Source organism: Micropterus dolomieu, linkage group LG05 (assembly GCF_021292245.1).
Source record: "Micropterus dolomieu isolate WLL.071019.BEF.003 ecotype Adirondacks linkage group LG05, ASM2129224v1, whole genome shotgun sequence".
NCBI lineage: Eukaryota > Metazoa > Chordata > Actinopteri > Centrarchiformes > Centrarchidae > Micropterus > Micropterus dolomieu.
Window position 1 is genome coordinate 21,414,606 of NC_060154.1, and position 14,391 is coordinate 21,428,996.

Consider the following 14,391-nt stretch of genomic DNA (forward strand, 5'->3'; position numbering starts at 1 on the left):
GGAGCCACTTTTATTCCTCGCGGTTGGTTACATCATCATTATATTAGCAGGAAATTGTGGCGGGTGATGGGAAATATGGTCTTTGCACCACAGCTCTTGTTTTCTACTCCTGCAGTGCACTACATTGTGGCATTAGGAGTACAGGAGGGTGAAAAGTGACAGGGCATGAGGAGGGAATGACTTTAAAATGTCTAATGAGTTTTGGTTCAGGGTGTTGTGTAACCGAGTCATGTTGAGGTTGAACATGGATGGTTGATGGAAGATGGATGTTTTGGAGAGTGGAGGTGTGGTGGGGCAGTCGTTTGGCAGTCTGGCACTACAGCTCGTCACAATTCAGAGAGCCTCTTTTCCCTTGATTTTTGTTCTTCCATCCTCCTTCCTCCTCCCCACTGGCCTGCCCTCTCTCTACCTTTTTTCTTGTTTTGAAACTGATTGTCTTCTACCATCACAAAGACACTTGGTTCTGATTGATTAACAGGTAACAGAAGAGGGAGAGCACAGTGTGACTGGGGGTGTCTACATCAGTCCCATTGGCAACCGTCGATCCCCACAGTGGAAAGACGCACACATATGCTGTTTGACAGTAAATGCTGACGACATTTCGGGTTAGATTATCAGTTGCCAGATGGTACTGCGGTTGGTTGGTCAGTCAGTCAGTAAGAAATGGTTTTAAATTTTCGCATGACAAATATTGCAACCCATTGTAAAGGAACATAAAAAAGAAACACTTTCTTTCACATAGGTACAAATGAACACACATACACAGATTGAAGAAAAGCATGTAGACAGACATACAGGTATATTCAAGGCCGCTCGGGCCTGTGTGTGTCCCTCTGATTAACTCCAAGTAAACAGCCTGTCTTTGGAAAAGCAAGACACACATTTCAGGACCCGAGTCAGGACCACAAGCTGAGGAATGAAGATTGAATGCTATTGATTGCGAGGAGAGGAGTTTGACCTCCCCCAGCACACACTGCCCCCTACTGTCTGGATTTATATACATCAAAGAAACATGGGGAAAGGGGAAGGGTTGCAACAACACATGCACACAACCAGTGAATCCAACAGTGACGGAAATTCTAAAAACAAGAACCCCTCCAACGCCTAAAACCCAAATCCTCCCACCCATTTTTTTCTGTTTTGATAACCAAAATATCCCCCACCCCTTCTCCACCCACTCCCAAATCTTTCCATCCTCCTCCTCTCCCCACAAAATCACAGGTCATTCCTGTTGGTTTCTATACAGTTATACAATATCCATGCACAAAAGAAAAAAAGCGCACCTTCTTTTCAATAGGAGGTGCTGGTCTTTAATATTCTAAGAACATCAGGAGCACTTGAACACACCCAGGAACCTTCAAAAGTAACTGTGAAATTGTTTTTTTTTTTCAGAGAAAAGACAACTTAAAGGCAGAAGAAAGCTAACAATGAGTAAAAGGTTATTCCTCCTTTGGTTTAACATCAGATTTTTGCTTTAGAATTCATCCCAAATTATATTTTAGTCATATCTTTTTTTTTTTTTCATTGTTGTTTTCCTTTAAATCTACCCACCTTGGAGAGAGCTTTAAACTAAACATCTAAAGTGAGTAGCTCTCGCACCTCTCTCTCTCTATTCTAGCCTTCTCTTCTGTCTCCTCTTTTCTCATGTAACCCTCCACAGAAACATTCACAATGTCTTTTCCTTTATGAAAACAGTAAGTACATGCCGTAGCAAAAACAAACAAGAGAACATACGAGAAAAATGAGCAAACAATTAAAAAGGAATTTAACAGTATAAAGCTTCAAGTCACAAGTTCCAAAACTAACTATCATAGTATCATAGTTTCATAATCATTGTTATCATTAGCATTATTATTTTCAGTCTAAATTACATAAAGTTTACATGAAAGGTTTTTGAGGTATTTCAGAATTAATTGTCAACACACGCCTACCGAGTCTTAGCACTAGCCAGGGGGAGAGGTCGACTGGACAGACAAGGTGGAGGGAGGAGAGAATTTGTGTCTATAAACTGTCAGTGAGACTTCCACACTTTTCTAGTGCAGCCTCTGTGCTTGCACGCAGTGGAGAGAGAGAAAGAGACATTAGTGGGAACGTTTTACAATAGCAGCCCTCTGAGCGCTTAAAGCCTCTGCCATTTTACCCCTCTCTTTCTCTGGTACACAAAAATATCTCTGATGCGAGAGAGGTAAAGTGGCTGAGAGTCTTAAGCACACCGGGCCGAGAAAAAAAAATCAAAACACAAAGGCTGTGAGCTACTAGAAGATACAGTAACAAAGACTGACAGATTAAGGAGTAACATATAATTTTGTTTCAAATAAATAGCGTATAGAAAATGTTTTATAGACTTTCTACATGATAAAGTGCTTGTATTCTAGTGTATCAAGATGGAAAGTCAATATAGGAGAAAATGCTGACACAGCCCCGTCTGTGTCCCTCTCTTTGGCCCCCCTTTCTGTCCATCCAATTATGGGTGCATTGTCTGAATGTGAGTGCATGTTTATAAATGGCTGTGCAGCTATATGCATGCACACGCTTGGCTGTGTGTGTGTGTGTGTGTGTGTGTGTGTGTGTGTGTGTGTGTGTGTGTGTGTCCAGTGCAGTCCCACCCGTGGTTGAAGGGAAAAGGCACTCAACTCTGTCTGCAAGGCAGCCACCTCCTCCTATGTGGCACGATGCAGTCTGACTGCGCTGTTAGTACGAATGTGCATGTGTGTGTGTTATTTCGTCAGTGTGTCTGTAACGGTTCTGGGCAAAGAGGGGGGGCTTTTTTCGTGTTCTTTTTTTTTTTGGTTTGTGTGTCCCCCTAGGCAGTTTGGGACTGGTAGGCTGCAGTATCTTTGGTATTAGTGGCGGTTTCACAAACCACTCAGCTTAGTGAGGTAGCCACATTGGTTCTCACTACAAACAAATGTCATTTTGTCAGCCTAATACCTAGAGCTGAATCTAGCTATTTACCTATGCTCACTGAACTGTATACTACAAATCGATTTTAGCTCATCATCCTTTGGTGACGTTAACTCACTGCTTACAGCAACGTGAAGTTTGTCAGTACCTCTCAATCAACTCCTCTACAATGTCCATCTCTTATCTAATCTGCACCGCTAATCTGACTACATTGTTGGAAATGCTACAGTTGCATCTTAAGACCATACAGATATCTATTGGGTCCCGAGCTTTACCCCCACCCACCCTCCAATAAAACACACTGAATCAGCCAGGACATTTGGAGGTCATGTATTGTCCCCCTCCATTTTGCCCCATCCGTGGGGCTCAGCTTAAAGGGGGCTGAGAGTACCACAGTTCCAACATGAAATGCCAAAAAAGAGAGTGTCCGTCATTTATTCTTCTCTTCAGCAGCTCCCTGTTGTTCTTTTTTTTTCTCTCTTTCTCATGTGTAGATGTCTCGTCCGAGTCTATATTCACATAGAACGCAAAAAAAAATATGTCCTTCATTGGCCTCGGTTCTTGCATCCTTCTTTTTTTTCCTTTTAAAAAGTCCTTCCTTTTTTGTTTTTGATTTATCAACAAGGTGCCTTACTTAAGCACAACAGAGCACAATAGTAACAAGAAATAGAAACTTTGTGTCTATGGTACTAATTAAATACCCGCATCAATATAGAGAGGAAGAGAGAAAGAGAAGGGGGCAATGGGGTTAGAGGGACAGAGGAGGTAGAGAACCAAAGATAGAATGAGAGTTTTATTCTTCAAAATGTGTCCAGTTATGTGTTGGAGACATTTTCTATTTGTAACACATACTGTATGTGTGGTATCTTGTCATTTGAGGTTTGGTTATTGTATGCCTTAAAATCTGATTCTTTTTTTCCATTTTTTTACTAAAAAAGTATATTTTAATTCAGTTAAAAGCTGATTGTTGGTTGCTATGGCACACACCGCCCGTCATCAGTGGGGCACACTGTCGCTGTGTGTGAACCCTAGTACCATATTCTTTGATTCGCATTAAGGCAGTAAGCATTGGCACTAATTATTGTAGCATTTTGACAGCTGGGTGTGGTGGTTAGCTTTGGGTTAGCTTCTGATAACCCTTGTGTGGGAATTAGCCAGGAGATTTGGTTTGAATCACATCTGTCGAGAGCCTTTTTTTGCAAACAGATTGGATGAAAGGATGGAAGAATGATTTGACAATATATGAAACCTCCCGAAATTATCAAATGTGTCTGTCTCAGTAAGCCTTTCTGTTACTTTTTACTCTGTTGTACTTTTCTATACCCTCTTTTTGTAATTTCTGTACTTGTATTTTGCGGTTTCTGTAAGATTCGGATTGGCTAAACAAATCCCTGCCTTTGCTAAATCCCTGCGTTTTCAGCATTCAGTTTAACCATCCCCCTCCTCCGGCTTCACCAGTGCTGGTTGGATGAGGAACAACAATAGGATAATGGTTAGCTATTGATCCGCCTTCAAAGAGCTGTGTGGGCCTGAATGTGTTGTGCCATGACTTCTCCTCAGCATCTAGTGGCTCTTCCCTCCCTCTCCTCCACTCTGAGCCCCATTGCTCTGCTAGATACAGGTCTCTGCTATCGACAGCAGGGGGCACTGTTGCCCTGCCAGCACAGGCAGAACCTGGGAGGGAGAGGTGTGCTGTTGCTGCTGCTGCTGCTGCTGCTATGAGGCCTTTGTGTCCCCATCTCCAGTGGGTTCCGTGTGCTCCTCTTACATTCTGCTTTTCATATGCAGCTGTAATGTAGTTGGCTGGATGCCCGAGCGTGTTGTTGTCGCTTGGTTCTCAGTTATTGATCAGAGGAAAAGATCCCAGCAGAACAAAGAGCATGTCCAGACATCTCACCCGCCTCTCCCTTTAGTCAGAGAAACACAGACTCTAGGCTCAGGCTAAGAGTAACAATGACATGTCTCCCTACAGGCCTCCAACATCTGTGCAAAAAATATAGACCTGGGCCTGGAAGACCTGAGTATCTACTGCGGAGCGTCTTGAGTTTCACCTTCAGGAGGGGTCAAGGCCCCGCTCTCTCTGTCTGCATCGATTCATTTTTCAATTCATTAGTTTGCCGTATATTCAGGCTGAGCTGCTCTCTGAAATGGCTGGCCATCAGGGAATACCTTTGGCCGAGGAATGAAGGAGACTACCGGAGGAGGGGGGAGGTAGAGGCGGAGAATCGGAAAGCCTTGTTGTTTTTTTCATAGGCTGCGTTATTTTCTTTATGACGGCCTTGTGTGTGCAGGATGGGGCTTGGATAATAAGGCTATGTGCTGTTCTGTTGTCAGATTTATTGCCGTACTTTCGCCCTTGTTGCTTCCGTCTGCCGGCGTAGAGGGGATGAGAGAGAGACTAAAAGAGGCAGACACAAAGGAGGTGAGTTGGGAGGAAAAGCCGCATCAGTGGCTACTCGGGTGGTGAAGGAGGCCGACATATGTCTGGTACCGTCCAACAAAAACATCATATCTTTGGTGTCTCTTTACTTTGTCCGATGCCATAAAAATGATTTCCTTTCCAAAAAGACAGAATCAATGATTGTCCTTATGTGAGTAATGCAGAGTGGACCTGACTTCACAATTCACCTTTAGATTATGCTTGTTTCAGGTGAGAGCTTGAAATTCTGACTGACAAAAAAGATGATTGCATGGCACAAAGGATTTTTCGAGCAGAGGACACATTCAGAGGGTCCAGGCCAGGTAGGGTTGTTATAGACAGGTTTCTCATCCAATTTTCCATGTTGCCTGTTGTTCCAGCCTGGTTCCTCAGCCCTCTGAAGGTCCTCTCCTCCTCTCAGGCCTTGGAGAAGGTGGTGGCGGATGTGCCCGGCTGCCCGGGGCTGGCACCATGGTCGTCGTGCCAGCGGTCCACGCAGCGGCGACGTGCATTCATAAAGAAGTTGCTGACGGTGCTGAGCTCCAGGCCGAGCTGCTGGGAGATGGTGATCTGCATTTCCTTGGATGGACGCTTGTTCTCCTTGAAGATGGCGATGAGTGTGCGCCGCTGCAGGTCGGTGAAGACCAGGCGCTGTTTCTTGGGCGCCGTGTTGCGGTCCTTGTGTTGCTCCTGTTCTTTGCGCTTGCAGGCTTGGTGTGGATGGCAGCGGTGGGAGGGATGGGGATGAGAGTGGGAGGCAAAGAGGGGAAAGGAAACACAAAGCAAGGTAAATATACAAAAGTAATTATTTTCATGATTAGATCACAAAGACACAAGGTGGAGGGAAGTACAGTAACTAAATGTATCATTAGCCAATACTTAAACACATAAAAACTAGTTTATACACAAGCAGATATTCTACAGCTCCATCTCTATTGCCATATTAAAGTTGATTTAAAGCTAATCCATGCCTCCTTCCCAGTGGGAATATTCCTTCCATCCTGCAGAGTGCAGACAGGGAGCCAGCCTGCGGTGAGAGAAAGATGGGGCGAGGAGGGGAGGGGGGCGTTGGGGGGACTGGCTGTTGCCTGCTAGCTGGAGACACTGCTGTTTGATTCAATATTAATGCAGTTTGAGTCGCAATGGGGGACTGAGTGACTGTTGCACAAAAGTAAGCATTTTGTGTGCGGGTGTGTGTGCGGAAATGAGAGATAGAGGAGGGCCAGATGCAGGGAAAGAAAAGGTTGCAGAGAAAAGAACAGAAAAAGTGGAAGAGTAAGACAAAGTGTGTGTGTGTGTGTGTGTGTGTGTGTGTGTGTGTATAGGAGCCAAAGAGAGGAGCTGAGAAGAGGAAGGAGGGGCGGCGAGTGAAGGAGAAAGAGAGATATTGACCGACTTTGCTGTAGGAATTGGGGGGTTCTCTGTAGGGACTGAGGTCAGAATCCCCCCCAGCAGGTCTACAGTCTGCTACTTCAAACAGAGCCCACTGGAGCCCACTCTATTGAGCTCTGAGAGGGTATTTATAACCCACTCCACCACCACCCCGCCCCCTTCCCCAAACACAAACACTCGAGAGGTGCATGCACCGGCTGCTATGAGCCCCTTCCCATACGCAGAGCAATTTTCAAAAGAAAACACACCGAGTGTACTCTTTTACGTTTGGGAGGGGGTCTGAGGGGATGGTGGGGTTGTAGGTAGCGAACACAGAAATTAATAGTTAATAGAACGTTGTATTGTGGGTAAGTGTGTTGTAACTCAAAGTATTTGAAGGAGACGGGTGGAAAAGCAGCAGACAGGTGCAGTGTAAAAAGGCAGAAATTGGCGCCCAGAGATGATGTAGGAGGAGTTGTGTGTGGAAGGTTAAGGCACCACCTCTGCAGCCACATGTTCCCCTGCTGGCTGAGGATCGAATCCTGCCAGAACGGACTGTGTGTCCCTCTCAGCTTCCCTACTGTCTCAAGAAAACAAGAGCAAATTGGAGAGAGAGAGATGCCATCCCTCCCTGGGTCTCCACCTGCTGCCGTCAGTGTTGTCTGATACTTTCATACTCGCCTTCAGTAATGTCTCACTCTCATGCTGTGTGCGTGAGTGTCTCGACACAATTAAGAACTGAATTTTTTTTTTCTCTTATGTCCTACGTGTGTGTGTGTGTGCATGAGCATGGGGATGTGTGCGTTTGGGGAGGGTAGGGGGGGTGGCGGTGTGATTATGCTGAAGTGGCTGGAGCCAAGCAATGGCGCTGTGTGTCTAATTACAGTGGAACAGAGCCCATTGATCAGCCATTGCAGTCCAATCTGTTTACTACAGATGTCTAACCTGCACATGGGCCCATCCATCATATTCATATTTCACATCAACACTGCAGCTATATACATCACACAAATGCACACATGCTAATATGCCACGTACAAATTTGTCTAAATGCATGCTTGTATTTACAGTATGTATATCGTCATATATAATGCTTTGATTTATTAAGGGATTAAATGTAGTCAGGATGGTGATGATGATGAGGAGGAGAAGGAGGATGTTTTATCATTTGGAATTCACATTGTCACAGTGAGTTGAGTCTCAGTAGGTCAGATGCTATAAGACGAGCAAGACTTACCATTAATTAAAGCTTCAGTGTTTTGTCTTTTTCTTTAACGACGGTGCTCTAAATACAACGACATAACTAGCACTTGCATATCTTCGAGTGCCACTATCCTACAACAACATACCAAGCAAGAAATTATCCAGCGTTTCCAGGGACTAACGTCGGCAGGCCGTTCATACATAATTGTGTTTTAGCATTGATCAATGTTTAATCATGTTTGTCAGTTAACCCTGCCAGTGTCAGAAGAGATTAAATTAAACCAGAAATGTAACCATCTGAGGTCAAATTGTTCTCCTCAGTGGTGAAAATTTATCCCAGCACCAAACTGCAGTTTAATTGAATGTCTATAATGTGACATTCCAAAGCAAAACATACACTTTTACTTGGTGTGGTCACCTAAAGGGACTATAACTAGCAACCAACATATTAAGCTGACATTGCTACAAAGACAGAACGACATCTGCATCCAAGAAACAAAATCAGCTGATAACACGTACTTTAGTTAGTAAAAGATGGTTGGGAATGTGTTCTTGTCTCAACTTTACGCTTGCAATCACAAAGCGGACATGAGCAAATATTTTAGAAATTGTCCACATGTGAGGATGCTCTTCTTATTTGGCGACTTGCATCAGCTCCCCCGACCAAAGCTGTACCACTTCTACTCAGCAAAGACATGCCATCCCCTCTGGCTTTAACCTGTGTGGAAGAGAATTGGTTTTCCAGCAGGACAAAGAGCCTATACGTGCAGTGAGGCTCTGTACCAGGAACCTGTTTGAAGACCAAGGAGGAGCAGCGAGTAGCGCTGACAAGCACTGCTTTCCCTCCACAGTCACCCAGACCTCAACCTCACTAAACATCTGCTCTAAAACAGTGCTGGGGTAATGTGAATTCACTGTGAGTATTGTAAAAAGTGAAAACACTACTTATTTAACAAATTTTTGAGATTTATTACTTTTATGCAACTTTTGACTTACATGATTAATATGTAAAATATATTTAACTACAAATATGTATTGGTAAACAGTTACTGATTTAGCATTTTTTTTATATTATACCTTGATTTTAGAATAACTTCCTCTGTTTTTTCCTGCTGGAGCAAGACAGTTAATTTAATTACTATCTCAAAATGTCCACATTGAGTTTCTATTTATTTCATGCAGCTTCCTGTTGTCCTGAATACCTTTACTTCCCTCCAGAGTTTGAAGTATTCCTGCTGTGATGTGTGACCTTGTAGAGGTAATTATCACACACACACAGACACACACACACACACACACACACACACACACACACACACACACACACACACACTGGCCGTACCTTATAATGTGAAGTTTATGATTTTTACATAAATACAGTTTTTTCTCTTATATTGAAAATTAATCACAGGACCTTTTTATAAGCAACATTGTTATTTTTTATGTTTTTTAATGAATAGTCTCACTGCCACTATGTGTATTAACAGGCAGTAAAATCAACTGGATCTGTCTATTTACAGAACGGATTTGTTTGTGGGAGAAATGTTTGGGAAACAGCCGGTCAGTATTTTAATAACATTTTTCACATTTCTGTCTTTAAATGCCCAAACATCCCAAATCTAGATTTCTTTTTTGTTTTTGTACAAGAACTACATTGGCTCCAGAGTGAGCCAGGGGAGAAGTGTTTCTCTCTTAATGTGCCTCCACAGCAAGCTCAGACAGTCCCAGCTTCTTTCTCCACCAGAGAGTCACGTCCTGCCTCCTCATCGACCGCTTGCTTTGTGCCGTTTCTGTCGGCAGGTGTCGCTCTCGCCGTGGCCCGGCTGCACGGGGCGCCATAGTGCGCTGCCTTTGCTACAGGCGCTGGATTTAGTAATCAATATCGATCGATCGGTGAGGAAGGGGGCCCTGATTACTGAACCAAGCTCAGCGTAGAAAAGAAAAAAAATCGATCATTGCAGCTTTTAGAGCTACAGTAGGCACCGAGTGGAGAGGCGGACATAAACTCATGCACAAAGAGCAACCGGACAAGAGCAGAAATCCTGTTTTGGTGTTGAGTGTTTTTTTCTGAGGTGTAGGCTACACCCTGCTGCTGCTACACGGGCAGTGAGAAATGAGATTTCTATTACTGGCTGTATGGAGCTGTGAACGGGAGCTGACCTACTTTGAATGGATCCCTCATGCTCCTTGCAAACATATAAAGGCTGATTAACACACGCATGTTCATCCCGAGTTTCATTGTTTTACTGCGTGTTTGGTTCACTTTTTAAAAACATTTTTATTCACTATAATATTATTGTAATATTTTCCCCCATGGATGCAAAGCAGAAGCCCGGTTAATCCCTATGAATGGCAATTCAAGGGCCTCCTGAATCGACTTGGGGGCCACGCAGTCTTTTTCTCTTAAACTATCAAATTCCTTAATGAGTGATTTTTCAACTTATCCTTGCTGCTCGGGTGGAAACGGTATAACTTAGGCCCATTTCTTTCTCACTGATGACATTAATATTCTTTGCTTCACGACAAACCAAGCGAGGTTAAGAGAAAGGCCCTGGGTGTTCAATATTGATCGATAGATTCGTGAATAATTCGTGTGTGAAATTCAGTTCTTCCAATTAATTATGCCTCGGAGGGAGGGGGAGTGGGCCTGGAGAGGAGATTCATGAAGGGGTGGAGACGCGAAGACACACACAGGAAGGAAGCGCGATGATCCGGCTTTCTTTGCGGACTTTACACAGCCAGAGCGGGTCTGAGAGGAGCAGAAGTAAATGATCATCACCTGTTTCCACGTGTGTTTACCGCGTGTTCACAGCTGCGGGCCTCACTTGTCCCTGCAGATGTGAATCCATCTTGAACATTAATCATATATTGATCATCCCTGTCCTTCCTGCTCATGATGAGAAAGTCAAACGGCCTGACATTGTGCTTGTAGGCCTTGTGGATTCTGAAGCCACGACCACACATCTGCATCTGGAATTAGGCCTATTCCTGCTCTTCGGTTTACAAACTCTGCCCCCGGTTTGAATCCACAGGGTCAATGTCCGCTGATTGAATTAATTTACCAATAAACATGTTTACCGGTTACGGTTCGGCGCGTTTACACACACACACGCGCGCGCACTCTACAAAAAGCATTCCAGTCCTCACTAATAATCTATGCGGGGCCAGTTTGCTTTGCACTCTTCCCCAGATTGTAAGAAGCATGATTGGGCAATTTGATGTTCAGGCTAACGTCTATTTATTAAGTTATGTCTGTGCTGTTTCGCATGGGCTGTTGCCCTAAAGATTGATAGCGTGTGTATCTGCACGGCCCTCTCTCTATACTGTGGCATTTATTTCATTCCGGCTGCAGGGCAATGCCAAGCGCTCTCTCTCTTTCTCTCTCTCTCTCTCTCTCTCTCTCTCTCTCTCTCTCTCTCTCTCTCTCTCTCTCTCTCTCGCCAAGCCAAAACACTTCCAGCTCAATACCCCTTAATGTAATGAGTGAGAATTGGTGTTAATATACTGATAAAGCGACACAATTTGTTTGTTTGCCTTCTCCCGGCGACTCAGCCGCGAGGCATTTCTTCTCCCGCACTTCAATAACACTCACCCTGAACCCAGTTACACCTTCGCCCATGCACATCCCACCTCAGTGCTCCAAGCCTCAGATTGCCTGTGTGCAACATTTTACTTTTACCTTTTAGACGTGCTGCATCACTGCCATGCATTGCACTGCATTACGTTTAGATTTAAATGTAAATCAAAAACAGTGCACGTTCTCCCTGGCATTTTGAGATTTTGAGACCTTATAAAATATAATTTTATCCAGCTTTGTTTTCACACAAACGTGTTATTAGCAACCCAGTGGTAAATCTAAGAAATTGCATAGTACTAAAAAATCAATAATCGGTAAAGGCTGCTGCCTGTGATGATCACACTCCTTATGAGGTTTTAGATAATTAAATGCGCTGAGCCATTGAAAGACCCATATGACTAGATTTTAACCTGCATTTTTTTTTTTGCCAGCTTAACAGCAGCCTTGGTCTGCGTGTGCCACTTATTTGTATGAGTGGCTCCATTGTTATAGTTATACTCTTATCTGCGATTATCATTGATTTCATTCATAATTGCTTTGACCAGTTATGCATGATAGCGATAATGATCATGATGCTTTATTTTGTAGAGACAGGCGGGCCCACAGTTTCTTTTTCCACAGACAACAGGTGTGGGCCCGATGTGTGTGTTTTTCTGTCATTTATGAATTAATTTCAGGAGCGTCTTTACTTTGCTCCCATTGAAATTCTGATGGCAGTGGCATGAATGTACATGAAATGTTAAAAGAAAAACGAAAAATATTAGTCAGCTTTTAAATGTAGCAAATAAATAAACTATTTAACTGCTTTAAAATGCAAGTCACTTCGTAAACAATTAATTGCAATAAATGAACATATAAAGAAATGTCTTTCGGATTTGGTGTGTGTGAGCAGGGGATGGAGACGCGCACGTCTGGGGTTCACGCGGTGCCAGGACTCAAACTCCCTTTAACCTCTTTTTATTTGCTGAATAGAGTTAAACACCTTTTAAAGCTGCCTAAATCTGCCAGAGGCTCATTTATAGTGAAACACGAAGAAAACAAACAGGTGTGAGGGCGAAAATGAAAAGAAAGTTAACCTGAACTATATTTTTTCTTGTGAGGATGCTTCACGATTATCTCCAAGCCCAAAGTCTTGCGGGACTCGCCGGATATCCAGAGGTCAATTAGGTCAAAGTTTGCCTTCTTCTATTTTAACACCAATAGTGTTGAGGTGCACAGATTTTGTAATCACATGATTTATCGAAATATGTTGTACTTCAAATGTCGAAATGTCGCACCTGACACGCCTCTGCTCGTTTCTTCTTTGTCGCAGGACAATCAGCAAACTGATCTGCAGTCAGATGATACTGTTTACTCTTCACGGGGAGACGGACAGGTTTTCAGTTTGCAGGGAATTTTCTAAGATTTAATTCAATACAGTCCTCACTCAATCATATGAAGAGAGAGTCAACAGGAATAATTCTATTGCAGTGACCTAACTGCATTTATATGGTCTATTTTCCTCAATGCTTATCGTTTTGAAATTTAAAAAAAAATGTGTTTTTCTTTTTTAGGGGGTTCATTTTCACGAAGCTCCATTTATGGCCATTTTTACAAATCAAATACATAATAATATACATTTTAAAAGTGTAAAATTCTTCTGAATCTATTTATTTATTTTAGGATAGTTCCAAATAATCCTAATAATTAATTCTGTGTGCAACATTTCCGACTAATAATAATAATAAAAATCTTCTGTGGTATAATAATCATCATTATAATGATAAGGATAATAAGAAAAATAAGAAAGTCAATAATAATTAGATTTAAGATAATTTAGAATCCATATTGTTAATGTAAAACAGTATTAAGACTGCAGTCTGTTAATCTGTAGGATGTTATTTTTGTCAACAATGTTCACACACACACACACACACACACACACACACACACACACACCTTGCAGTGATTTTCTAAACATTCAGAAATCTAGCTAACTGAATAAACACTAGTCAGCGTTTTCATATCGGCTCAGTAAAGCAACAAAATTAAAAGTATTTAATTGTAGAAAAGCCCGCAGCCTGTTCGTTATATTTAATAACATGTAATATGAAGGCTGTATGCACTGACATCGATTCATTCATCAATTGATTTCACAGTCGTTTTGTTCCTTTGTTGATCTGTGTGGGGTTGCCCAACCGGAGTTTCGGGTTGCATCTGTGGGTACGATAAGCTGTGTGTGTGTGTGTGTGTGTGCGCGTGCGCGCGTTTTGCGGTTTTGTTTTGATCGACCCTGAAGAAAGACTTACGGAGGTTCGGTACAAACCATCTGTAGGTTCTCATTAAAAAAATCACCCGGTGGGCTCGAGACGCTGTTTGTCAACAAAAGAATCTGAATATTTACCTTCTGCTTTAGTTTCAGGCGCAGATTAAACATTCAATCCAAAACGAAACTACACACAGACTGCATTTGTCTTGTATAGGCTTTCACAATATTATTTTTCCTTCAACGAGTGAAACAAAACCGCAAGAGACAATGTTATTTGATGTAAGGAAAATATATGTATTTTACTAATTTCTTCTTTTTCGACCCAAAGTATTGCATAATTCAAAATGACCCCCCACACACACACAATAAATAGGTGACATATTCTGCTTCCACATACAGATATATTTCTCTCGACTTTTTAAACGCCTAATAGGAGATTAAATGACTAGTGTTCAATTGGATTCGTGCCTCCCCTTTTCTTTAATTGCGTGGACAATGTCCTTGCCTTGTGTTCTAGGCTGCGCATTAAACAAGCCATTATCGGGTCTTTTATAACTGATAGCCTGCCAGGGCGTCAGATAAGCAGCCAGTGTGCAGGACACGCTGCTGCTGCATCAGCGCAGCTGGACGCCGACTTAACCCCCCCCCCCCCCCCCCCAAAAAAAAAAA

General features: G+C 42.9%; 1 protein-coding gene across 1 annotated transcript in view; it reads right to left on the reverse strand.

Annotated features, from left to right (window-relative positions):
• Window positions 1–5,740: 5,740 nt before the first annotated feature.
• The window catches only part of onecut3a (one cut homeobox 3a), a 15,486-nt gene continuing 6,835 nt past the window's right edge, over window positions 5,741–14,391 (reverse strand). The window contains exon 2 of the mRNA XM_046050159.1: window positions 5,741–6,033. Within this exon, the coding sequence (XP_045906115.1) occupies window positions 5,741–6,033 (293 nt within the window). The remainder of the gene's footprint in view (window positions 6,034–14,391) is intronic.